Below are 27,903 nucleotides of genomic sequence, written 5' to 3' on the forward strand. Positions count from 1 at the left end.
AATCCTAGCTCAATCATTTCTCAGTTGTGACAATTCAGTAGCTCTGTGACCTTGGGCAAATTGTTTAGCCAAATGAGAAAGGTAGGACCACCTGACAGTGGTATTGTGAGGATCCGGTCAGCTAAGGCTGGTAGCTGCTTACCTTGGCCATGTAGCAGATGCCCAGGAAATGAGATCTATAGAGTGTATTAATGAAAGACAAATTTAATTTTGCACATAAAGTTATGAAATGTTTCCTTATGGCAGTGATTCTCATCTAAGAGTCATACCATCCCACTGAAGAAGACCTATTTTAGGGTTTATAACAGACTACTCTCTGGACAAACTTAATCCACTCAAAAAAACTAATAAATGTATACAGCATTTGGAATCCAAAGAACTGAACTCAGGATCTGGTTTGGCCCCTTATTCTGTGATCTTGAATAACTGAGCCTTGGTTCTCTTGTTTATAAAATGTACCTATGTAAGTGAACAGGTGGTAAATACCCACCATGAAATACTATGGAGCAGTTAGAAGCAATAGAGCAATTAGAACACAGACCTGGAAAACATAGTTCCAAGTGAAATAAAAAGGTGATTGGCAGAATGAGAAATGTAACAATGTCATTTATGTAAAATCAAAACAACCACAAGCAGAATATAACACCCATGCAAATTACAGACATCTAGTACAGTGTCATGATTGTCTACAAAAGATGGAGAATGCAAGTGAGTTGGGAGGTTTAAAAGGGATCAATAAATAAAGACCACAGAGGGGCCTCAGTACATTTAGAAACAAATAACATGCAAACGATGCTTCCCTACCTTCCTCGAAAGGTTACTCTGAGGAGCTAATGAGATTGTGCGTATGAAAACAAAGGTTAATTGACTGTCTTCATTATGATCTCCATATTGGACAAATGAACTGAACAGAGATAAAAATTCCCCATCATACTTTGGCAGGAAGCTGTTGCCAGGGCAGCACCCGTGAAGCCCTGCCCTGGCTTCAGAGTCTGCTGCTGAGATGACATCAAAACCCTTCATGTAGGAGGGTGGCAGTCTCCCTCCCTTCTGGAGACACCACCTGATGGACCAGCCAGAGGCAGCAGCAGCCTCTTCCCATGGATCCACCACAAACATCCCACTTGAGCCCTCGGAAGAAGAGACCCCGGCAGACGGGTGCCTTGATGGCCTCCTCTCCTCAAGACATCAAATTTCAAGATTTGGTCATCTTCATTTTGGAGAAGAAAATGGGAACCACCCGCAGAGCGTTCCTCATGGAGCTGGCCCGCAGGAAAGGGTTCAGGGTTGAAAATGAGCTCAGGTAGGACAGCATCGATCTCGCTTTGTAAATAGGCAGGGGCTTTGTGAACAGCTTCTTGGGAACCCAAGGAACCTGTTTTTTCTTCCACATGTGGAAGAGGCGATCTTCCCACTGGGAGAATAGCAGATTTGAAATCAAAGAACAACTAGTTAAGGAAAACGAGATAAGTAGGGACTGAATACAATTATACTGAAACTAGTTGACACCAAAAGATGAGATAAATTTTTTATTTTTTGCTCTTCACTCCTATGAGATGCGTTATTTAGGGATGATAAGCAGAACACTAATTGGTAAATGTAATGCTGAACTACTCAGTTTTATTCCTGACCAAATTGAACAAAGTATTACTGAGTTCAATAAAAAAAGTTTTGGCTACTTTGATGCAGAAAGCATGATTTGGTTGCTTGGCTCTTACCTATACATCTGGGCGTGCTAAGGCAACTAGCATCTGTGGTGGGCTAGGATGACTAGCCAGCTTACCACAGGCACCCAGATGTGGCCTTGATCACGTTTTTCCAAAGAGCGGTCCTAGTGGGGTTCTTAGAAAGAGAGATGCTGGGTAAAGATGTATTCACTGTTAAGACAGCTCTGTCCAGGAGTGACAGACACCACACTGAGTTAGATGTAATCAGAGCCCAGGCAAGGAGGTAATGGAAGCATTTGGACCACCTAGATTGGTTCATTCGCTAATCCACTCACTTTGAACAGCAATTATTCTTGTTGTTTTTCTAACTGCTGTATAAGCTTTACACTGGTCTCAAATAGATGAAGAGAAAACAAATGGTATTAGAACCTTTACATAAGTGATGGTACTGGATTAAACTGCAATGAAGGAATAATGAATGGTTTATGCAATTGACTACTTTGACTGTGCAGGGAATAAATTGACCACAAATTTTCAGAAAAAATATAAAAATTTCATGTGAAAAGACATTTTGATTGTAAAAATAGTCTTTGATATTTGAAAATAAAACTGACAAGCATGTCATGCAGAAGAAATGTCAGTTTCCGAGTGTTGAGGAGACATATTTCAAAAGTCAATTTTTAGATATGTTCACGTTCACAACACCATGATTCATATGACATTGACTTTTCATTCATTCTTTGCTAAAATGCCCCATTCAGAAATTCCTGAGTTTCCCATGGCCTTTCTTCCACCTGATTTCTCTCTTTGCAAGGTTTCCTTTTCTCTCTTGCTGCCTCTTTTTAACCTCCTACAGCCACTCTGAATCTCATTTTCTAACATCCGTTCCAAGAAAATCCTACATTTCATCTAACTGTTAAGCCTGCCTAATCTTACAGACTTACATAGAAGGTTAGAGTTGGAGAAGACAGGAAGATTATATAGGTAAAGAAGCCAAAAAAAAAGATTTCTGTTTTTTAATTTTTTTCAAGACGGAGTCTTGCTCTGTTGCCTGGGCTGGAGTGCAGTGGCACAATCTCGGCTCACTGCAACCTCCGCCTCCCAGGTGCAAGTAATTCTTCTGCCTCAGCCTCCTGCGTAGCTGGGACTACAGGCACGTGCCACCACACCTGGCTAATTTTTGTGTTTTTAGTAGAGGCGGGGTTTCACTATGTTGACTGGGATGGTCTCTATCTCCTGACTTCGTGATCTGCCCGCCTTGGCCTCCCAAAGTGCTGGGATTACAGGCGTGAGCCACCATGTCTGGCCACAAATAGATTTTTTAAAAAAGAAATTAAAAGCCTTCGCAAATATGGAACTGCTTTTCATGGTAAAGAAATTTGGCAAGGGTTAGGCAGGAAGGAAAGAGCCAGAAGTGCCACTTACTGGAAAGCTCTCCATTGAAACGTCCAAGCTTCCAGCAAGGACCCACTGATTTATTATAGACACGGCAATGAATACATACATGGCTGCTGAGGCAGGCACTCAGGAAGATGATGGGAGGTAAGTTTCTTCTGTTGGCAGGACAGCTGAAGAGGCAGCTACATGCCCCAGATGTCTGCTGCCAGAGACCAAGCCCAGCTGCTCAGGAGGCAGAGGAAGCTAACTGGTGCATGGTGAGCAAACTGCTGCTGTGCATGTGATGATGGCAAAGTTCCCAGGCTGGTAGCTCAGAAGACACATTAAACACAAATGTGCTCTATGGCGCAAAAATAAACCACAGGAAGTAGAAGTTCTAGGTCTCAAACGGAATTTCTGTACGTAGATATATAGACTTTAATTGGATAGAGAAATAAAAATTATTGTAGGGTAGAATTCTCTAGATAAGAAATTTAGAAACCTCAAATCCTGGCTCTGAGCCTCCCCAGCCATGGGGTATAGGGCACGGTCCCCTCTCTCCCCATTGATCTTAGTATCCTGATAAATGGCCTGTCTGATGTGATCACCAAATGAGATAATGCATGTCAATGTGCTTTGATAAACTAAAACAGTTAGACAGATGTAAAGTGTCATTATTTTCTTGTGAATTGCTGGATCCATTGACCTTTACAGCAAAACCCTAAGGAATGGGCTCTCCCTCCACAATATGAACTAGGTCAAATGATATAAACAAATAGAACAAAGACAGGAAGGAAACCCATCAACATGTTATAAGTAGTTTTTGGGGGGTGGGGGTTAGTAGGGAGAGATTATGGCTGTTTTTATTTTCTGTGTTTTCCAATATATTTATTTATTTTTTTGATACGGAGTCTCGCTCTGTCCCAGACTGGAGTATAGTGGCGTGATCTCAGCTCACTGCAACCTCCGCCTCCCAAGGTTCAAGCAATTCTCCTGCCTAAGCCTCCCGAACAGCTGGGACTATAGGCATGCGTCACTATGCCCAGATAATTTTTTTTATTTTTAATAGTGATGAGGTTTCAGCATCTCTTGACCTCGTGATCCTCCCGCTTTGGCCTCCATAAATGCTGGGATTACAGGAGCACCGTGCCTGGCCTCCAATATATTTTTTACAATAAGCATATATATATACATGTTCACATATACATATATATAAACATATGTGTATATATAAGTGTATATATACACATATATATATATTTTTGAGACAGGGTCTTGTTCTGTCACCCAGGCTGGAGTGCAGTGGTGCCATCTTGGCTCACTGCAGCCTCCATCTCCCAGGCTCAAGGGATCCTCCCACCACAGCCTCCCAAGTAGCTGGGACTACAGACGCAGGCCCCTGTGCCCGGCTAATTTTTGTAGAGATGGGGTTCTGCCATGTTGCCCAGGCTAGTCTCAGACTCCTGGCTCAAGTGATCCTCCTACCTTGGCCTCCCAAAGGATTACAGGTGTGAGCCACCATGCCTAGGCTACAATAAGCATGTATTTTAAAAATAAAAATAACAAAGAAAGCTGTTTTTTCAGCTGATAGGCAACAATTTCATTGCTCCTCACACATTCTTTTGCTGCCAGGAGGATTAAATTAGAGGAAAAACCTGATTCCTGCTTTACCTGGGCCTGAACACACAAATTAGAAATGGTGTACCTCAAAGTGTTGCACTGTCTGGAGCTATTTCATTCTCCAACATGCATGCAACATATTTGGGTGGGGTTTCGCTAACATTTATGCTATATTGCAAAATACGTGCCATTCAGTGTGCCATAAGAAGCTGGTTTTAAAACGTAGATCAGGGAAAGTATTAAAACTCTTGAGGTATTTTTGCATATTTATTAAAAGAATACTGAATTTTATTCTATGGCTAACTTTCTAAATTTTAGAGCAACTTGTCACCCAGGGCAAGCTGGAGAAGGATCAGAACCTACTACTTGTCACTTTATTTCATCCTGGGTTCCAAGACACGGAGCTATTTTAAAATGTCATTCCGTCACCAATCCTCCTCCATAAACACATTAGTTAAGCTCTCTGTGTCTTGACCCAGATCATTGGTGTTGAGGAAGAAAATGCACGGCCAGGAAGGTTGGCTCTCCATCTTTGCATCTACCTAGCAGTTTAACACTTGCCAAGTTCCATTATTCAAGCAGCTTGACACCCACCAGAGGATACTGTCATCCTTCCTAGACTTCCATAGTTAATCTACAAGGGTGCCACTGGAAGGCATTGTCTTCAGTGAAAGCAAGATGCAGCATCATGTCATCACCAATAAAGGGCTTTGTTAGTACCCACTCTGTGCAGTATTTGTCAGGTTGTGGAGACACAAAATAGTGGAAGGCATGAGTCCTGCAAACAAGCAGCTTACAGTCAGACAGGAAAGTCAGGAATTGTACCTTTGTTGCCACCTGGAATTAGAAAAGTAGCATAGCATATTCCAAGTTTGAACAAGTTTTCTTTAGAAAAAAAAACTAGCATTTGCCTACTCATTTTTTTACTTTTAGTCTTCTAGTATTATTTTGGTCTAGTTTTATCTAAACTGGCTGCTTGCACTTTCCATCCAGACACTATATAATGTTTGACATGTGGATTCTGTCTCACTCATTATCCCAAAATCATTGCCTCTAAAAGTCCCTGTCAATCTCATGGTAGTAAAATGCATGATTTTTTTCCACCTCAATGTTGGTAAAGACTCTCTCCTTGACCAAACTGTAGCATGGCTTCTAGCAGTTATCCATGTCCCCAGGATGGCCCCCTTTAAAATGCCTGCCTGAGAAAGTTCATCACTGCCAGGAGAATGTCCTGTTTATTCCAGTCAAACCCTGGCAATAGGCAGCTGGCCCCATGAACCCTCTCTTAAAGCAGTTGCTTAGAAAGTTCTCTGTCCCTTTGAGATGTAAATCTTCTAACCATCCAGAACTGTCTTCCAAGGATCTGAGAAAAGCAACCCTTCAAAGAGACAACTCCGACTTTCAGATTCTGTGGGAGGGTGAGGGCCTAACTTCAGAGGACCATGCTCTAATTTACACCACAAAAGTTTGCTTCTCCTCCAGATAAGCTCCAATTAACAAACCCAGATAGCCTAGTCATAGGGACCAACACCCCTACTACCCCTCAGGGCTTTCCCCTAGCAGCACACCCCAGTTTTTTAAAAGTCTCATGCCTTTTGTTCCCATAAAGTTGAATTCGCTTCACGCTGGAGCCTCTTTCCTATTGCCATCATTATGACTGAACAAAACCATCCTTCCCACTTTAACTAGTACCCAGCTTTGTTTATCTTTAGCAATGTTCTATTCTACACTTCAAATTTATGGTGTCTGAAATCAAAATATTCAAAGTCATTGTTTGCAAAATAAGCAGAACACCAATTGAAGGAGGTCAGTTACCTGCTTTAGAAAATAAAAGTTGAACTGGCCACTCTCCAGGCCTCTTCCAGTTTCAGAATCCAAACACAGCTTACCTGATTTCTTTACAGTTTTTCTCGCTCTTTCCCCACTACCTTGAGTGCCTTCTCCCTTTACCTCTCTGCTTCTAAGACCTTAGACTCCTGAAAGCCCCCAGAGAGAAGCCTTCCTGTCATGCGTGTCCGTGCAAAGACACCACCAACAGGCTTTGTGTGAGCAACAAGGCTGTTTATTTCACCAGGGTGCAAGTGGGCTGAGTCCGAAAAAAGAGTCAGCAAAGGGTGGTGAGATTATCATTAGTTCGTATAGGTTTGCGATAGGCGGTGGGGTTAGGAGCAATTTTTTGTGGGCAAAGTGTAGATCTTCTTACAAAGTACACTCTCGAGGGTAGGGAGACTATTACAAAGTACCTTCTTAATGGTGGGGGTGAATATTAAAAAATATCTTCTTAAGGGTGGCGAAGGTGTGTTGTCACAAAGTCAATTGATAAGTTAGGGTAGGGCAGGAACAAATCACAATGTTGGAATGTCATCAGTTGAGGCTATCTCACTTCTTTTGTGGATCTTCAGTTGCCTCAGGCCATCTGGATGTATACATGCAGGTCACAGGGAATATGATGGCTTAGCTTGGGCTCAAGGCCTGACACTTCCTCCCTAGAATGCTGGTGGGAGTCACTGCCATGGGTGGGCTCCCAGCTTTCCCTTTTGATGAGCAAAAGCTCTTAATCTCATCCAGTTACCCCTCTCTGACTCCACGAGGCCACGTGTAGACTTCATCTACAGACTTACACAATTTTCTTTCACATAGGAGGCCTCAAGAAATATTTGCTCAGAGAATGATTTATCTGGTGAATGTAAAACCAGCCCAAGGAACTTGTGTTTACCAAGAGTAATTTTTGTAATGAAATTTTTTTTCTGCAATGCATGAGTATTACTTCTGTAATCAGCAACATAATAAATATTTTATTTTTATAAGTTCAAGAGCATGAACATGGGATGTAAACTTTAGTCTTGCTCCAATCCAAATTACTTTGTATTTCAAAATTTGCGGCTTTAAATTAATAAAAATTTTCTTAATCCCATTTAAGGTGGACCAAAAAAAATTGAGGCAAGATCGTCTCAGTCATAAGTACAGCAGGACTGGAAACAGAATCCTGTCCTTTGTGGTGCTAGTAAGAGTTTACCATAAAACCAAACATAACTGCTTGCTCTTTCTGTTCCAAGGATCCTGAAACAGAGTAGTTGCTAAGTGAAATTGGTAGAAGGGTTTTTAAACTGTAAACAGTTCAGTTTAACTGTAAATGACTATTTAAGTCATTGTTTACAAAGTAGGTCCTACTTTGGGAAGAATCAGGAATGACCTCTCCCTGGAAAGAAAACAGCAGGTGACCATCCATGAGGATCCAGAAAGTCAGACAGAGGGTGGGAAGGAGTCTATGCCTAGGCAAACAAAAATAGCTGCCACTTTCCTCATGGAGGGTTTTTCTAATTATACTTCGTGAAAGGCAGGACCAACTAGGAAAAGAAAGACGGGGAGAACAGAAAAATGGTTACCTGAGGAAAAAAATGCACAACTGAAGTCTGTGAGTCAATTCCATAACCCAGGGCTTTTCAGACGTCTGAGTGCCACAGTCACGATTCTTGTAATATCTTTTACCACATCTATTATTATAATATATACGTAATCTGTTTCTTTTCTTTGTTTTTTTTGGGGGGGGAGACAGTGCCTTGCTCTGTCACTCAGGCTGGAGTACAATGGCGCGATCTCAGCCCACTACAACCTCCACCTCCTGGGTTCAAGCGATTCTCGTGCCTCAGCCTCCCAAGTAGCTAGGATTACAGGCGTGTGCCACCACACCCAGTTAATTATTGTATTTTTATTAGGTACGGGGTTTCACCATGTTAGCCAGGTTGGTCTTGAACTCTTGACCTCAAGTGATTCACCCAGTTGGGCCTCCCAGAGTGCTAGGATTACAGGCATAAGCCACCACGTCTGGCCAGTGTGTTTCTTTTAATTGTTCCTAAACTGACTCATTTAAAATAAAATTAGCCTTTTTCTAAGGAATAATATCTATAAAAACTATGATCTGAGATGCATAATTTAAAATATAGATATAAATGAACACATAGGCCTTTTAAATATTCAGTTGTGTACGTCCTAAAATTATGTCATGTCTCTGCAGAGAAACGAGTACCATGTTGGAAAACATTGCTGTCATTGAGGCCAAAGGCTCAAGTGGGAATCAAATCTAGGCTCTGGCAGTTCAATAGAAAAGATCTTTCTCTACAGTGGTGTTTCTCAAAGTGGAGTTGTGGCCTGGTTTTAAAACATAGGTCCTCCCGTGGAGAGAGAGGGGCGATTTCCCTGTCCTTTGCATCTGAGAGGGCTGGTGACTGATTCAACCAGTAAGGTCCAGTGGAAGTGACACTGCGTGACTTTCCCTGGAACACAAGCTCTGGGACCCCAGAGCCTCATATAAGACATTGGAGCCTCCTCTTAGACCACATAAAGTTGCTTGGATCCCCAGTCCCTAGTTGCACTGAGCCCACCTTTCCAGCCATCCTCACCAAGGTTGCAGAATGTAGAACCACAGGGAACATCAGCACCTCAGCAGAACAATACAGGACAGAGGGATCACCCAACCAAGCCTGCCTGAAGTCCTGACCCACAAAATTGTGAGATATAATAAAATATTTGCCTTTTTAAGCCATTATATTTTGGGATCATTGGTTATGCAACAGTAGATAACGAAAACAGACTGACTCTATCAGAATCACCAACGGAGCTTGTCAAAATGCATATTCCTGGGCCCCAGGTGCAATTTCCCAGGGATTCTGAAGTCTGGTAATGGGACCCAGTAATCTGAATTTTAACCTAGCTTCCTGGATGTCTCTGGTAGACACTAGAGTTTGAGAGACATTCCTTTAGAGCTATTAATTAATTCATTCATCTATCCAGTCTACCATCATCTTTTTACCATTACTACAAATCTGGCCATGTGCTGGGCTCCAGGGATAACCCAGAGACCCTGCCACTGTCTCTGCCCTCAGGGACACCAAGGACCAAGCTGGGCACCTGACAGTCAAGCACTGTTGAAGTTGAAGGAGGAGACCCTGAATCTTCTTCCCTGTAGGAGGCTGAGGGACCAATCCCAGTTCCCTCAGAACTGCTATAATTGGTTCAAGACCTCCCAAACTCAGTCCAATGCATTAACAATTTGTCGTGGCCAAGAAATTAGGAGAAGATGGAATTCACTGATATTTCAGGAATAGCCGTCTCAGCAGAACCTTGGGATCTCGGAGGTTGAGGTTGGCTACCTGAGGGTTTCTGTCACCTTTTATTATAAGAAGGAAGCCAAGGTCTCTATGGGCAAGGTAGAAACAACTTCAGCCCCAATCACAGATTTATTTGTCCTTGAAAATGACATTCATGTATATTTTTCCCCAAGTAGAAAAGTGACCATAGATAGTTCATTACAGAAAACGAGAAAATACAGAAAAGCATTTCAAATAAGCAAACAAAGCCCCCCTCAGGCATCTAACCACAGTCTAGCAGAACGTTAAGAGGCTGCTTGAGTCAGGCACACCTGGGTTTGAACCCCGGCTTCATGTAAGCTCCCCCAGGCTTAGTTTTCTCCTCTGTGACTATATTGCCTACTGTGCAAGGCTGTTGTGAGGATTAAGTAGGAATATCTGCATGTGTATATGTCGTTACCATTATCTTTGCTAATAGTCAGGGGAGTATTTCTTTCTAGTCTGATTCCCTTTATATGCCAGTATTTATTGTTGGTTACTTAATAGTGCCTTGAGCCCCCTCCCCTCTGTACCCCCCAGCATTCTAATGTCCCCATCAGAGGCAGGGCTGTATCCAAAGGAATCCTAGGTGAAGAGATGGTGGCGATGGACTGGGGGATAGGAGTGGATGATGAGAGGTCAGAATTTGGACGATGAGTCCAGGGCTCCCCCTTGGCACATCGAACTCCCTCGGAGTAAAGTTTAGGGAAAACCCAGAGCCCAGAGAGCCTGACAGCTTCCCTGTGGCTGCTCCGTCTTGATGTGTGGCTATGGCAGCTGTTCTTTCAGATTTTCTGGGGCAGTGCTACATGTCCTGTAGTCTAGTTTAGTCCATATAATATTGTACATAAAATAGCAAAACATAAATTCTATGTGGCGGCAGCAAGGCAATACATTTACTGGTGTTATATAGAAGGTGCTATTCCATCTGTATTTCTGTATTTCTATTCCCCTTGGGAGGAAATCAGTTTTCTTATGATTATGATACCCATCCAGATGTTGTCCCTCTGCAACAGGAGGAAGTGAGCAGCTCCCTCCTTTTCCAAATAACGCAAAGTAATGGATGACCAAACGCACAGACTTTGATGAGAACAGCTGTAAGATCAAATCCCTGCTCCACCAACTAATTATTCGCTGGGAGAAATTTTTAATGTCTCCAAATTTATCTCTTCCCATTTATTTTTTTCTTCTAAGATGGAATTTCGCTCTGTCACCCAGGCTGGAGTGCAGTGGCATGATCTCAGCTCACTGCAATCTCTGCCTCTCGGGTTCAAGTGATTCTTCTGCCTCAGCCTCCCAAGTAACTGGGACTACAGGTGTGTTCCAGCATACCCGGCTAATTTTTTATATTTTTAGTAGAGACAGGGTTTCACTGTGTTAGCCAGTATGGTCTTGATCTCCTGACCTCGTGATCTGCCCGCCTTGGCCTCCCAAAGTGCTGGGATTACAGGCGTGAGCCACCACACCTGGCCCGACTTTTTGGTTTTTGTGTATGCTTAAGATTATTGTTGCTGTTTTGTTTGGTTTGCTAGTTCTTAATGAACAGGAATTGGGAGTTTCAATCAGAGTCTTCCTTCATATGATGTACAGCCTGTCATCCACAAATTTGCTTGTATTAATTAAGAAATGCATATGATTCTCACCCAACAATGTGAGCGCGGACATTCCCACACTGTCTCAGAGAATCCCAGAAGAAGAGGCAGTAGGGGGAGTGGTAAGAGCGTAGGTGGTGAGGGGTCCTCTTTAGCATACACTTCTCCCTCTCAGGGTTAGGCAAAACTCTATTTATTGTAATAATATTATAATAAATAAAAGTATATCATAAGTATAAGAATATAATAATAATGTTTTCCTCCAAAGGGCAGAAATATAGATGGAATAACAAGTCCTATTAATCCTTGATCCAAAGAATCCTTCAGGAATTTTATTATACATAAATTTTGGAACAATGTGGATCTAGAATAGGGAAGCAGTTATCTGTCTTCCTTTAATTCTTGTAGAGCATTGCTTTGCCACGACTTATTTCTGCTTGGGCCTGCTGCACATCCTGCCATCCAGATGGTCTCAGCTCTGACCCCAGCCCCCACCTCTCTCTCAGCACCAACCTCAGATCCCAACTGTCAACCAGATATTTTAATTTGGATCTCCTGCTGTCCTTCAAATGCAGCATGCCTGAAATAAATCTCAATTCCACTGCTCCACCCCTTCCCCCAAAGAGACGCAACTTCCTAAATCTCGATTTCTACCAAAAGTGCCATTACCTTACTGTGATGAATATGCTGGAGTACTATTTGACTCCCTCCCCGACTTCATCTTTCATAGGTAAGCTGATGCAGATATCCTCCATATTTCTCCTCTGCCTCCCTGTGCCAGACTGGGTTAAAATCATCTCACACTTACACTATCATTTCATCTTCCTAAGTAGCTCCCCAACCCTCCCTACCCCATTATGCTCTCCTCCAAATCACTGTTATGTACCAGACTCATCTTTTAAAATAACACTGTAGTGCCATCAATGTTCTGCTCACAAAAGCCTTCACTGACTCCACAACCCCAGAAAATAAGATTAAACCTCAACAGGCTTCTAAGACCCTCTAGAACGTAGTTGTCCCTACCAATTCAGCTGCATCTACAATTACTTCCCAATATAAACTCTCCACTCCAACCCAGGCCATTCTCCTCCCTGTCCTTCTGGCTGGCCCCTGACCCTTTTCTTCCAGGAGAACCCTAAGTTCTGCCTGTTAGGTGTGTCATTCAGGACTAGACACAAAACAGCTCTTCTACCAACCAGCTGCCTCTCCCAGCTCACACCATGTTCTTTTCCTTCTCTGAACACGGCAGATCTTCATGCCTCATGTCTTGTCATAATTCACACCATAAGCCATCTGTTTCACATAACATACTAATGTCCAGGAACTTCCTTTGTCTTCTTTGGTACCCAACCTCCTCCTATTACCATCACTACCACCACTATCACAAGGAATCTAGGGTTGTGCATATAATAGTAAATAAAAAAATACCTCATGAATCAGATTATGGAGAAAGAGGAAATCAAGGAAACAAAATAGGAGGAGAAAGAGAAAATATTGCTGTGTTTTCTCTTTGATGCCTGGGTATGCTGTGTGCTCATGCTATTGCTCAGATTTACAGACTATTTGAACTGAAAGGATCTTAAAAATCACTGAGTGCAATAATATAAGGCTGACCATGAAGACTTATTAAAAACTAGAAATAACGTATCTGGCCCCGAAAAAACAATAAAAAAGATGAGCATCATTTGCCAGCTGTGTGACCTTTAGAATGTCACTTGACCTCTCTGTTCCTCAGTTTCCTCATTTTTGAAGTGTGAATGATGTAATGCTTATTGTGGAGCTAAATGAGATGCTGTAGGTAAAGCACTTGGCCAATGCCTTAAACATGATAAGTGCTAAGTACCTGCTAAGAAGAAGATCCCTGTCCAGGCTTTGAAAACATGTAAAGCAAAATTTCTTGAAGGCTGGTTATAAATAATTAATTTATTATTAATAATAAACTGTGAGAACATATAATGGGGTGTTTCTATGGTCTCAATATTTGTGTCACCCCAAAATTCATAAATTGAAACCTAATCCCAAAGGCGATGATATTAGAAGGTGGGGCCTTTGGGAGGTGAGTAGGTTATGAAGGCTCCACCTAGTGGATGAGATTAATGTCCTTAAAAACGAGGCCCGAGAGAGCTGCCTTCCCCTTCTGCTATGTGAGGACACATAGCGGGTGCCATCTATGAAGAATGGCCCTTCACTGGACACCAGATCTGCCGACCCCTTGATCGTGGACTTCCCAGCCTCCAGAACTGTGAGCAATAAGTTTCTGTTGTTTGTAAATTACTCAGTCTAAAGTATTTTGTTAAAGCAGCCTAAGTGGATTAAGACAGTTGCTTAATCCATGTAAGAATAGCTACATCTGTACCTATTTCTATGTTTACTTCGGATCATGATATGAAACATATTTCTAACTGTGGGTCACAGTCAAACAAGTTTGAAAGCCATTGGATTATTAAAGTCCTCCACTAGTAAAAATGGAGCAGCATGCCAAAACCTCATGTGGAATGCTAGGTGCTACTTTAAGAGCAATTTCATCTTCCATCTTTTCTGGACCTTGGTTTTCCATCAACACCTCAGTCCTGCTAATGTTGTCTTTATTTTTCATGCATCTGACATGTAATCCAGACCACTGTTGCCACACTAATTAATGTAGAGAGAATTCACTTGCATGCAGGCCTAAATTCTCCATACCTATGGTTAGGTCTAGCATGTGTCTTTCTCCAGCAGATGGAATGCTCAGAAACCTTGAGGAAAGAGGAGAGCTTCTGATTTTTGAAAGATGCTTCAACTGGTAACTCTGTCTTGCATTTTGCAGTGATTCTGTCACCCACATTGTAGCAGAGAACAACTCGGGTTCAGATGTTCTGGAGTGGCTTCAAGTACAGAAAATACAAGTTAGCTCACAACCAGAACTCCTTGATGTCTCCTGGCTGATAGAATGTATAGGAGCAGGGAAACCGGTGGAGATGACAGGAAAACACCAGCTTGTTGTAAGTGTCATGGGTGTGATTTTCACTGTTCTTTGCTTGATGGTTAAGAACATAAGCTTAGAATCAACAGAGTTGGGGTAAACCCTAGATTCTCTGCTTACTTCCTGTGTGACCTTGGGCAAGTCACTTAGCTTTACTAAGCTTCAGTTTCTTCCTTTATAACATTACATAACAATAATGCCAGCCTCACAAAATGGTCATGAAGATTAGAATAATATACATGTAAAGCACTTAACACAGTGTGTTAAGTATAGTAGGCACCTTATGAGTGGTAGCTATTTTCCTGAACGCATTTATACACAAATATTTCAAAATATTTAAGCCTTGATATTCTGGCAGCCAGAAAAGCAGGAGATTCTTTTTTTTCTCTTACTGTGATCATTCAGAAAACAAAAGAAAACAAAACAAAAAATTAAGCTCTCAATTCCAAATATTTGAGCAATTGTGCTAGAATCTTTGGGAAGAGGGGTTGGACCATAAGTACATAAGTTCATAGAAAAGGAAGATTATATTTAATTGATAGGTCTTTTCATGTTTTTTTTTTTCAGATTTCAAAAAACTACATGTTGATAATAGCAAGTTCAAATATTAGAGATGTATATAACATAAATTTTGAGTCTCCTATAATTTTATCCTCCAACCACAGACAACTACTTCCAAATTTTTCCATATATATCTATTATTACTATTAATTTTTATTGAAAATGGATGCTTATGCATTTGTTTAGGTGAGAAGAGACTATTCAGATAACACCAATCCAGGCCCCCCGAAGACTCTACCAACTGCTGTACAAAAGATCTCCCAGTATGCGTGTCAGAGAAGAACCACTTTAAACAACTGTAACCAGATATTCACGGTAACAGGACTTTACATCAACACCCAGGGCAAACAAAGGGCTTGCAGCTTCTTTCCACGGAGCCGCAAATTAAATTATAAATTTTTCTGAAAACCTGGGAAAGTTTTCCTCCCACCTACCCACAGCCCTAGCCTGATCTCTGATCCTTCTATCCTTCTTTCTATCAAGAATGGGTCTCCTTCCTTCCGGAAATGGACAAATGCATTTAGGTTATCTTCTTTACAGACAGCAGATTACTATTTACAGAGAGTTGTCATTAATGGGCACAACACTTTGTCAAAGGCAAATATTCTGAAAAAACAAATATTGGAATTAGTTCAAAACCTAGTAAGAGTAAATTACATAGAAATGGTAACAATGCATCAACAGCCTTTGCTGGGAAACCAAAAAATTGAGCAAACCTAGATTCCAGCCTTTCTGATAGTCACTAGTTTGGGCAAGTCAATTTCTCTCTCTGAGCCTGTTTCCTCATCTATTCAAAAAGAAATTGGATAGATCGTATCTAAAGCTCCACTCAGCCCTCAAATTGGTCATGGTGTTTTGAACGGCCCTGGCCCTAAAAGCTCACAACTGCTTGTCTGTTAGCCTAGAGTCAGTGGTTAGCTGGATGAAACATGTAGTAGTAGATCAATACAGAGCTTTTCATTTCTAGACTTCCAGCTCTATGTCTGTGTTGGAAAGACCAGGAAATTGTAGTTAATGGATATGCTGAGCATGAGATCACACAGCTGCAGCTGCTTCCTCCCCTGCTAGAAATGCAAACATGCCCTACCTTAAATAATCCTGGCTCTGGGTCAGTGTGCCTATGACTAAACTCATTCATTCAACAAGCCTGTGTTAAGCGCTGTGTTTTACGGGGATGCTCAGCGATCAAGGCAGAATTCTAGCCACAGGCTAGTGGGAAGATAGTACAGAAGGAGGGATTATGCTGAGTCATGACTAGCAAGATGCTGTGAGCACCAAAGCACTCTTTAGTTAAATCATCTGAATGTTTAAAGGCAGTGTACTCCAAGTTTCTGTATAATGCACTCTGGTACCTGTCTTTTCAATTCAACTTTACTCCATGACACAATAGAGGAATACAAGGGTATGGGAGACCCCATCCTGACCTAGAAGGAAACACTCAAGTGGTATTCCAATATTTAAAGGAGAGCAAGAGGCCTTTGTGAGTGACCACTGACTCAGGGGCTTGGAAGCAGATCTCTTGCTTATCTGGTTTTATCCTTTAGGATGCCTTTGATATACTGGCTGAAAACTGTGAGTTTAGAGAAAATGAAGACTCCTGTGTGACATTTATGAGAGCAGCTTCTGTATTGAAATCTCTGCCATTCACAATCATCAGTATGAAGGACACAGAAGGAATTCCCTGCCTGGGGTCCAAGGTGAAGTGTATCATAGAGGTAAGGGTGAAATGGGATTTGTCCCACTTCCCAGTTGGTAGGTGGGGATGGGGGAGAGAGAGATGTAGCTAACAGATTTTCCTGTCAACTATGTAGATGTGGTGTACATCACAAATTTTCCTTTATACACATTCCTCTCTCCTGTTTCTCTCTCTGTGTGTGTGTGTGTGTGTTTATTTAGACTATATATATATATATATATGCATGTATATATTAGGGGTTGTGACTATCCTAGTCACATGGCACCAAAATACGTTAGTGGTGGCAGGTGTCAGAGTTACTGATAGTGAATCCGTTCAGGTCTGCAGCAACCCCAATTATTGCTTCTGCAGAAGAAAGAATTCGACTGAGGGGCATAAGGCAGAAAAAGAGACTGAGGCAAGTTTCAGAGCAGGAGTGGAAGTTTATTAAAAAACTTTAGAGCAGGAAAGAAAGGAAAGTACACTTTGAAGAGACCCAAGTGGGCAACTTAGGGCAAGTGCAGCGTTTGACCTTTTGACTTGGGGTTTTTTATGCTGGCATACTTCCAGGGTCCTGTATCCCTTTTCCCATGATTGTTCCCTTAGGGTGAGTCGCCCGCGTGCACAGTGCCCTCCTTGTGCTTGGGAGGGGTGCAGGCACAGTGTGTCTACTGGAGTTGTATGCATGCTCACCTGAGGCATTTCTTCCCTTTTCCAGTGGAATGCCCCAGAAAATCATACTCTGCCATTTTGTCTCTTAATGTGCATGCTCATGCCCACTCACTCAATTCCTGAGATTTTACTGGAAGCTGCTGATTACCAATTTCAAGTGTTTTTATCTATTGGGAAATTGCTTCTCCCTGGCACCAGCTGTGACCAATTATCATTTTATAGTGTGGTAACTGCCAGCCCATCAGGGAATTGCCGCTCTCTAGCACCAGCTGCAACCAATTATCATTTTAGAGCCATAGTGTGATAACTGCTGGACCATCACCTGATGGTCGCCTGACATTCCTGGTTTGGAGCGGGGAGCCCTCTCCTGCTCCGCTCATGCCCGACTAGCTACCTACTATAACATATAGATAGACGCATGTTATGTATAATCCATACCCTAATATTATCATAGCTGGAGTTACATGGAGCCAGCTAGCAGAAACAGAACTCTCCTATATTGTTATTAATCACAGTGAAAGACTCAAGTGACTTACAAGCTTGACAGCAGGGAAATGGTCTGATTTCAAACAGAGGCTGCGTGGAGGACCTCAGTCCTGGGGGCGCCACCTTAGAGCAGCGGTGCATTTGACATCAAGTGGAGTTGGTTCTACATCTCTCCAGGGAGAGTGCCGGAGGTTGTGCTTATTTATTGAACGGTGTTTAGGGGTTCCCCAGCAAAGCAAGTCGGTCATCTGGTAGTAAGTTTCTATATAGTCAAGTGCAAGGTATATTATTCAAGGACAATTATCCCAACTCTACTCAGAGGAGGGGGGCTCTGAGCTAGATATCACAAGGGCTTGAATGTAGATTGGCTTTTTGGTGGGTCCAAAATTAACCTTCTCAATGGAAAAGTCTTCTTATTTCAGTGGTCATATTCATTGAAGAGAAAATTATCACCAATATTTGGACATACATTTTTCAGCAAAGATTTTGGTTTGGAATTCTGTAGATCTGGACCCTAACCATTTGTATCTTTGTTCCTAAGGATCATAAAGGGGTCCTTGGATATATGATAAGCTAGCATTTTCAAGATTATAGAGAAATGTCTTGTTTTCTCCAGATCAGTTAAGGAAATACCCCAGGATGCAATGCATGCACATTTCATGAGAAACCAAGCAACTAGATCCATGAATTTGAGAGTCTTAGACAGTAATTGTCCAACATCACTAATTTAAAGTATTTTTCAACTGTCCACTAGGAGATTATTGAAGATGGAGAAAGTTCTGAAGTTAAAGCTGTGTTAAATGATGAACGATATCAATCCTTCAAAGTAAGTGATTTTACATATATTTATTGCAAATGGCTTCTCAGTTAATCTTATTACTTATTCTGGCTGGTTGTATTAGTCAGCTTGGGCTGCGATAACAAAATACAGAGATGGGTTGGCTTAAACAACAGAAATTTATTTTCTCACCATTCTGGAGGCTGAAAGTTCTGGATCAAGATGTCAGCAGGGTCAGTTTCTGGTGAGGGTTCTCTTTCTGGTTTCTTGCTGTGTCCTCACATGCTCCCCTGCTCACATGGCAAGAGAGAGAGAGCAAGAACAAGCAATCTTTCTGGTGTCATAAAGATACTAATCCTGGGCCGGGCACCATAGCTCATGCCTTTAATCAAAGCACTTTGGGAGGCCAAGGGGGGTGCACTTGAAGCCAGGAATTTAAGACCAGCTTGGCCAACATGGTGAAACCCCCTCTTTACTAAAAAATATGAAAATTAGCCAGGTGTGGTGGGGCATGCCTGTAATTCCAGCTACTTGGGAGACTGAGACATGAAAAAAGCTTGAGTCTGGGAGGCAGAGGTTGCAGTGAGCTGAGATCGCGCCACTGTACTCCAGGCTGGGTGACACAGTAAGACTGTCTCAAAAACAAAACAAACAAAAAGACACTAATCCCATCATGAGAGCCCCACTCTCATGACCCCAAAGGCCCTGTCTTAAATACCATCATACTGGGGATTAGGACTTCAACCTACAAATTGGGTTGGGAGGGGGAATTCAGTCCATAGCTTTGGTCTAGGAAGAAAAGGCCTAAATAAATTCAGGTGCCCAGATAATTGCCATGCTATGGTGATGTACAAATTGCCTTACCCTCCAAGAGTCTGTCACTCATGGGTACAAACATCATGGGACATGAGGACCACAGAGGGTTGGTGGGGACAGGACAGAACTGCTCTTAAAGAGCAGATTTGTGTCTGAAAATCTCCTTACTGCCTCTCCATTTAGTTGGAAGCGGGGTTTATTACCTCCCAATTTTCCCTGCCTTAGAGTTGCAGGTGGAAGGGACTTCTACCAGTCCCTTCATTGCAAAAGTGATGTACAGGCCTCAAATATGGCCATGAGCAGGAGCACAGGCTTGGAGTATAAATAGACTGGGGTTTAAGTTTGGGCTGTGCCACTTCTCACGTGTGTGATGGTGGAGAAACTATATAACCTATAGGAGCATCTCTTTTCAAAACGTGAGGGTACCTATGCAGAGCATGAGTGTCGGTAAGAGACCCAGCAAAGTGGAGAGCCCTGTAGAGATACCGTATCACTCATGGACAGCACAGGCAGGCCATCAATTAGACTATACCTAAGCCCTGCACAAGTGCCAGAACCTGCTTGTTACTTCTGTTTCATTTTGTAATGCCACATGTCAAGAAAGGACTCATCTGAAACAAAAATGCCCTTAAAAATGACCATCACGGCCGGGCGCGGTGGCTCAAGCCTGTAATCCCAGCACTTTGGGAGGCCGAGACGGGCGGATCACGAGGTCAGGAGATCGAGACCATCCTGGTTCACACGGTGAAACCCCGTCTCTACTAAAAAAAAAAAAAAAAATACAAAAAACCAGCCGGGCGAGGTGGCGGGCGCCTGTAGTCCCAGCTACTCGGGAGGCTGAGGCCGGAGAATGGCGTGAACCCGGGAGGCGGAGCTTGCAGTGAGCTGAGATCCGGCCACTGCACTCCAGCCTGGGCGACAGAGCTACACTCCGCCTCAAAAAAAAAAAAAAAAAAAAAAAAAATGACCATCACCCACCTGCTTGTCATATTCAGGAGGAACTAGGTCAAAGATTGCTTATACTTTTTCTTCGTTGCCTGAGACCTAGAAAGGATCATGACTGAGATGTCATAATGATTATTTTAGAGACTGATAGCATGCCTTTCCCTCCATTTTAGCTCTTTACTTCTGTATTTGGAGTGGGGTTGAAGACTTCTGAGAAGTGGTTCAGGATGGGTTTCAGAACTCTGAGTAAAGTAAGGTCGGACGAAAGCCTGAAATTTACACGAATGCAGAGAGCAGGTAAATTCTCTCCTAAAAGTCATTGTTGCTCTGGGCTGGTCGGGTCGTGGTGGAGCTCTAAGTCAGTTACACTGCAACTCTAATCTGGGAGAGCTGGGACACTTCTTTGATGTCCGTTAGTGCTTGGATCTAAATCCTAGCTCCAGCAGTTTCCAGTTGTGTGATCTTGAGCCAGTTAGTTAAGATCTTTGAACCTTAGTTACCTAATCTATAAAAAGGAAATAACATTGATACTTAGCTGGGAAGTCAATCAGATAATGCAGGCAATGCCTCAGCACTGTGTCTGTCTGGCACAGAGCAAAGGCACCCTCCACGGTGGCAGTTGGTGGTCCTTCATCCAAATGTCAAGCCAGGTTGTGCTGCTGATCTGGTCCTTACCGACTCTTCTGGACATTGGGTCCTGGCTGTCTCCCTGGGTAAGAGTTGTGGGTGAAGAGTCAAAGACAGAAGGGTTGGCTGCTTGAACAAACTAGAGCAGTTGCCTGGCACAAATGTGAAGATGCTCTAGAAACTGTAAAACACCAGGAAAATAGAAGGGAAGTGGTGGAAATGTAGGCACAGGGTTGATGTACCCAACCAAGACTCTTTAGCCTAAGAGAAGACTATGGTGGGACATGAGTGCTGTCATCACCCACCTGAAAGCCTGGCAGGGCCTCTCAGAGGTGGAGGTAGCCTGGTCACTTCCATTTATGAGGCTCCCAGTGAGTTTTTTAAAAATGAAGGGATGGCAATACAGTGTCAAAAAAATTGTGTGTTTAAAAAAAATGTTTACTTTTAACAGGCAATAAAAATACAACAGAGTTGTGATTCAAAAGGGGTCACAACCACAGTCCCCAGCACCATGGCTCCTAGAGTTATAAAGTCATAATTTATTTTTATTTTTATTTTTTTGAGACAGGTTCTCACTCTTTTGCCCAGGCTGAAGTACAGTGGTGTTATCAAGGCTCACTGCAACCTCTGCCTCTTGGGCTCAAGTGATCCTCCCACCTCAGCCTCCCAAGTAGCTAGGACCACAGGTGTGCACCACTACACCCAGCTAATTTTTTGTAGAAATGGGGCTTCACCATGTTGCCCAGGCTGGTCCTGAATTCCTGGGCTCAAGCCATCCACCTGCCTTGGCCTCCCAAAGTGCCCAGATTACGGGTGTGACCCACCACACCTGGCCCCAGATTTTTAATGATGTGAAAGTAAGAAAATCTGTTGCCAGAGAAGACCAGGAGAAAAAGGTAGAGATTTTCTGTTTAAGTAACGACAAAAACAAACAAATAAACAAAAACAAGCAATGGTATAGGAAGCAAATCAAATCATGGTAGGTCCTATCAGTGATACTACAGAAGACCCCTGCTCATTTTTTTGTAAAGTTGCTCATCTTTGAAAGATTGCTGATAATACAATGCCACATAGGAAATAAAAGAGTCTAAGAAAAAAAGATCCAGTATTTATATTCCAGGACCCTGAAAGCACACATTTAATAAGCATGATTTACACCAGTTCTCAAGATGCCATTCAAAATAAATTTAAATAAGTATTAAATATAAGTAGCAAGTAAGTGGTTTGGAATGATGAGTAAAGACTCTCAATGCTTAGAGAGAAATTGGGAGGCAATATAGTGTTTCACTTGGATGAAACCCTTATCAAATGACGTCCAGTGCTCTCAGGAACTAAGGGCTTCCAATTCCCCAACTTTGTAAACTGGATTTTTGCTCTTCCTATTGAGATTTTCCAACCCTTTGAATGAAGCAGCTTTATTCATTTAGTCAATCGGTGATTTCCATCGAACTGTTTAATGCTACCGGTTCTAGGCAGAAATCAAGGAATGCCCTCCCACTATACTTATACCCCCACAAGTGGTTATAGGCACCCCTTGGAGCAGCACTACACTGAATGGAATTGTCAATGGGAATAGCTTAGAATACTGTGAAGGGTAAGCTAATTGAACACATTGAAAGGACAATTCATGGGTCAGATGGATAACCTGATTAAGTTTTACTTATATTTGCACTTGATTGCAGTTCCCTGAGGCTTGAGCATGCACATGCCACATTTGCCTTGAAAAGTCAATTTATGAACTATAGCAGCACATATTTAACCTTGTACTGTGTGATAAGTTTCCTGTAGTCACCCTGCCATACCAAAAAGAAAAGCCAATTAAATTACTTTCATGGATGTCAACAAATCATCATAGTCTTACATGTTCATTCCTGATACCTGCACATCTTCTTAAAGAAATAGTTGTGAATCATGACTTTTGGATCATGTATATCACTGCATAAGCACAGGTGTTTGTGGTTACCCAGTGAGTTGTGCTTTGAATCTTAGTCATGATGATGGTTTCTGTATTAGAACCAAATAGAGCATTACTTCTTAGATCAAACTCCTCATGCTCATAAAAATGGCCATGTTGCAATAATTTTTAGAAATGTGGCTTTTTTAAAAAATAAAAAAGAAGTATCAGTATTGCTATAAAGAAAGTAGTGTTCCACAAGTGGTTTGGTATTGGACACAGTTTATAGGTGTGTTCATATGAATGCCATCTTCTCTTGGTCTTGCCAGCATATTTCTGTGACTGTCCCCATTAGAGATAACATGGGAAGTTTAGCAGGGTGTGCAAGCCAAATGGCCATGCTGCTGCCTCCCTTCCACAATCCCACAGTGAGAAACAAGGACCAATAGATTTACTCTTGCCATTTCAGAGGGCCAGTGGTAGGTGAAATTGCAAAGAAGTAGACTTAGGCTTTTCAAAAGAAAGAACTGGCGCAACAGAGTTTACTATTAGGAAACAGGCTCCTCTGGAGGTATCAGAGTTCCCCATTATTAGAGTCAAGCAGAGTTTGAATGATCCCCTCTTGGAGACCCTAGATAGGAGAGCAGTGATACGGAAGCATGATTTGATGTCCCTCAGGCTCTATGGATCTAATCACCGGGCTCATCTCACCAATACTTCATCCCAATCCTTGGAGATAAGCCTCCCTTCTCCTTTGCTCTTCCCCTCCAAATCTCCCTCCACACCGCTCTGTGGGAACCACCAAGTTGTCAGCTTTTCATCATAGCAACTCTGAACTTTCATTAATTCATGCTGGTCAGGCAAAGAAGCAACAAGGTAAACCACCTAAGATATTTCCTGCCTTGCTTCAGACAGACATCTACCCTGCTCCTATTCTTGACTTTAATTTTTTAATGGATCCATCACCTTCCAACTCTAAATCTCCTCATCCCAAATCTTTATGCGTTACCTTTTAAAAAATAGTAGGACACAGCTTATTGATCAAGAAGGCTGGTTCTTCAGTAGGAAGTCAGGTCTGAACAGTTTGGATTCCAGAGGGATGTGAAATATTGTCTCCTTCTTAGGAAATTGTAAGCCTCTCGGTTAGAAAGCAAAGAACCATTGTTACCCTGCAAAATTCACAACCAGGAGAATCACATGGATTGTTCTGTCTCTGTGGAAATGGAGTTTGGTGTTGATGCCTGTAGTCATGTTAGCTCTATTATGGGGACAGAATCCCCTTCCACTGAGGGCTGGTTGTTTCACACGCGCGTCACTCTCTTCATTGACCTGTCAAATGGCCTCTCAGGATTTCTGTATTATGAAGACCTTGTCAGCTGTGTGACCAGGGCAGAAGCAGAGGCCGTCAGTGTGCTGGTTAAAGAGGCTGTCCGGGCATTTCTTCCGGATGCTTTCGTCACCATGACAGGAGGGTTCCGGAGGTAAATAACTTGGGTGGCTTTGCCTCCTCTGCCCTAATACTTCAGTGGCTCCCTGACTCGGACAGGCATCTGAAATGGCACAAAAGGCCTTTTGTTATCTGGTGCCAGCTTCTTTCTGCAGCTTTGTCTCGTGCCTCTCACATTTCATTTCAGCAACCCCAAATGGCTTGTCATGCCCTGAACATTCAGAGCTGTTTCTTGCCTTGTTGCTTTGCTTACTCAGACTCTTCTGCTTTGACGGCCGCTCCTCAAATTGTCACTTGGCTGACTTCCCCTCATTTTTTAAGACTCAATTTAGATGGCACCTCTTCCAGAAAGCCTTCCTTGACTCCCTCTTTCTCCATGCTGGATTAGAGCCCCCTCTTCCATGCTCCCTGAATAGCTGCAAAGCCCTTGATCCACAGAGTTACAGTAATTTGTTCCTGTGTGTGGTTTCTCCACTAAGTTTGTAGAGCTTAGTTCTCAGCAAGACTATTGTATGATGCCTAGCACAAAGTAGGTGCTCAAGAAATCTTGGTTGAGTCAATAAATGACTGACTGAATGAATTCATGAATGAGCAAACACTTCACAGGTATGTATGTGGTTGTTGGATATTGAGGCTTACATTTCAGAAAGGGATTTCTTTCCTCCCACAGCCTCCTCCACCTCTTTCTCCAGCCCTCTTACCTGGTGGCTGCTGGCCATTCTAACAAAATAGGTTTGGGCAAGGGAGAAAGTAAGAGAAGATCAAATCTAAGATAATGGCTTTACTCCATGTCATAATTCCAAGAGTTCTACCTTGTAGTATGTGAATACAATTATTGGTTTGCTTGTTGTCATGCTTGTCTCTATGTGTGTATGTGTGGGTGCATGTAGGTTTGTGTGAGTGTGTACAATAAATAATTTTTTGTTATTTTTTTGCCCAGATATACATAATCACATACATGCTACATATGACTTTTTCTGTGTCATAAATTTATTTTGTAAGGAATAGAGATGTGTAACCAAGGATATTTTGTTTCTTAAAAAAAATGTCAAGAACCTTCTATGTTGCAAATCTTAAGCATAGGACATAGAAACAAAGGTGATTTTTTTTTTAAATGAAGACTAAAATCTAATTGATTTCCATTTTATACTGCTTTTGAAAATTAGGGGTAAGAAGATGGGGCATGATGTAGATTTTTTAATTACCAGCCCAGGATCAACAGAGGATGAAGAGCAACAACTTTTACAGAAGGTGATGAACTTATGGGAAAAGAAGGTGAGAAGAAAGATGAAAAATACATGCACACTCATACATTATGTTAACACTTGAATTTTGCACATTACTTGCCTTATAATTGTGTAATGACCATCTAATCAATTCTCAATTGTTTGCAGCAGCTTATACAAAGTCATATGACCTACAATAAGACTTTCCTGTTTGGGTCCTAGAGTACATGTTATAAATATGTCCTATATCTTGTTTATTTGTACTTACCCTATTGCCAACAGGGCCAAGGGTGGCTATGCATTTGTGTTTGACATACAGAGGCATTAAAGCACCCAAACAAAGTGAAAAACATGCACTCTAAAGACCTGGGAAATGTGAGCCAGAAAGCTGCAAGCTTGGGTGAGGGGGCAGGACTGCAAAGACTGGGATAAAATCAGTCTAAGAGGTGTTGATAGTGCCTTGAATTCTATGCTGGTCAATTACCATCTTGACTTTGTACTGAGATGGAATGAAGGAAACTAATGAGGGCAAGCTGAGCCCTGCAGAGGTCATGGCTCAGAAGCCCCCATATATTGCAGAGATCAGACTTGGTGACAGGCCTATTGCCTGGTGGAGGAAACCAAAGTAAGCTAAGCTAACCCTGCAGCCAGAGCCATAGGCAGGCCCTGACTCCTGTCTGACTCTAGTGAGAGCCTCACTTCTTAGAGAGACCAGAGGGTCCTACCCTTGGGACCTGTAGATAGGCCTGGATGGGCTGGTGTTTCTCCTCACAGCTTCATCTTTCCTGAGTAGTTTGCTTCTGTTGGGTGTGGACCAAGCTTACTGATATCCCAGAAAAGGAAGACCTCAGATAAAGTGAAAATAAAAGCTAGAAACACAACCCTAGGGCCAGGGGCACTGGAAGTGAAGACTCAACTTTAGAACTAGATCCAAATTCATCTCTGAAGCCGTTCCCAACCCCCTCTGTCCCTCTCAGGGGAATGAACACAGGGCAGTCAGTGGCCCTAAGAGAGAACATAATAGACAAAGCCAGGGGATGGCAGCACAAGGAAGAGTCAGCGAAGTGGCCCACTGGTCTGCTCGAGATTTTGTTGATAAACTTTCTTATCAACGAAAGATTCTCATTGATAGACAAGGGAGCATGGCTTGTGGACCCTGCTAACTGAGGCCTGGTGGAGAGTGGGCTGTCTGGCTCTGTACCTGGAGGCCCTGCAAAAATGGACCTCTCTGACCTTGTCCTACAGGCACCCTCCCCTCCCCATGCCGACACTATTAAAGACTGGAATGGAGTAGGGAGATAGCAGCAGAGAGTCCTCTTTCCATTGGTCTTTCCTTAGTTTCAAGGAAGTCACACTTACTGCTGGTCCCCAAGCAGGGATGGGCATTTTATATGCAGGTGCTGCAGCAGAGGCTGATGTTAATGTAAGCACGTGGGTTTTAGATTTGGGATTTTAAAAGCACAGCCCCGCCGTTCACTAGCTATATGACTTGGGATGGGTTACTTAATCTTTCCAAGTTTCACTTTCCCCATCTATAAAACAGGGGTAACAAGCTTCTCTCATTCATTAAAGGAGCAGATTAAATGAAAGAATTAGATAAAGCGCTTGGTGCTGTATCTGATGAATAGTAAAAGCCTAACAAATGGTGCTGACTGTTATCATTATCTCTTATGCACAATTATTTGTTGAGCTCTGCCTGAAAGCCTGGCACTGGGCCAGGCGAGGGGACTCAGGAGTGGGTAGGGATTTACTCTTCCCCTTCACTCACTGACAAACATTGACAGCAGGGAGAAGCTGTGGAGCAGTTTGCAATTTAGTGTCTCAGCCCTGATTAGACCCCTGCAGCTCCTGGTCTGCCCACAACACCTCGGTTGTGAAATCGGCAGATGACTTCTTCATATTTAATTTCCCCCTCTGCCTCATCCCATGCCCTGCCATGCCGACCGAAAGCTGCGCTTTCCAGGTTATAAAGTCTGTGCAGGTACACACATGCACGTTCTCTCACAACATGCACAACATACGCATCCGACATTTCAAAACACCTGTGGAGCATAGTGAATAACCAGTGGTATCCGGTCGAGTCGCCCATCAGATGACTCTAAATGTGATCTTTGTAGGAAACCCCTTGGTCAGGGGTGGGAGACAGGGAAGCAACAATCTTGGAAATATTGATCTTGGGGGGAGGGCTGCCATCCCCAAAGACTCCGTTAGCCTGAGTTCTCAATGGCACCAGTGTTTCAACCCAAAGAGGGGAGGTTAAATGACTTTGGTTTTGGTTCCTGCCCAGTGGGTGAGACCTTGGGTACGAGACCGTAACTGTTCCATGTGGCCACATCTCCAGTTCATGGAACTGCTGGGAGGTGGAATGTATTGGCAGACATTGGAGGGTAAAGAATATATTCACTTTGAGAAACTGACATGAGTTTGAATAC

The 27,903-nt window shown here is 42.6% G+C and overlaps 1 protein-coding gene across 2 annotated transcripts in view; it reads left to right on the forward strand.

Annotated features, from left to right (window-relative positions):
- The first annotated feature begins 949 nt into the window (after window positions 1-949).
- Window positions 950-27,903, forward strand: part of DNTT (DNA nucleotidylexotransferase) — a 35,781-nt gene continuing 8,827 nt past the window's right edge. The window contains exons 1-8 of one of the 2 annotated variants that reach the window (XM_007963703.3): window positions 950-1,303; window positions 14,189-14,363; window positions 15,092-15,220; window positions 16,450-16,620; window positions 18,493-18,564; window positions 20,451-20,574; window positions 24,147-24,279; window positions 25,412-25,520. In XM_007963703.3, coding sequence (XP_007961894.1) covers window positions 1,101-1,303; window positions 14,189-14,363; window positions 15,092-15,220; window positions 16,450-16,620; window positions 18,493-18,564; window positions 20,451-20,574; window positions 24,147-24,279; window positions 25,412-25,520 — 1,116 coding nt within the window. In that variant the 5' untranslated portion in view covers window positions 950-1,100. The remainder of the gene's footprint in view (window positions 1,304-14,188; window positions 14,364-15,091; window positions 15,221-16,449; window positions 16,621-18,492; window positions 18,565-20,450; window positions 20,575-24,146; window positions 24,280-25,411; window positions 25,521-27,903) is intronic. The other variant, XM_007963702.3, reaches the window with a different exon arrangement.

The sequence above is a fragment of the Chlorocebus sabaeus genome, chromosome 9 (assembly GCF_047675955.1).
Source record: "Chlorocebus sabaeus isolate Y175 chromosome 9, mChlSab1.0.hap1, whole genome shotgun sequence".
In the NCBI taxonomy this organism is placed as follows: Eukaryota; Metazoa; Chordata; class Mammalia; order Primates; family Cercopithecidae; genus Chlorocebus; species Chlorocebus sabaeus.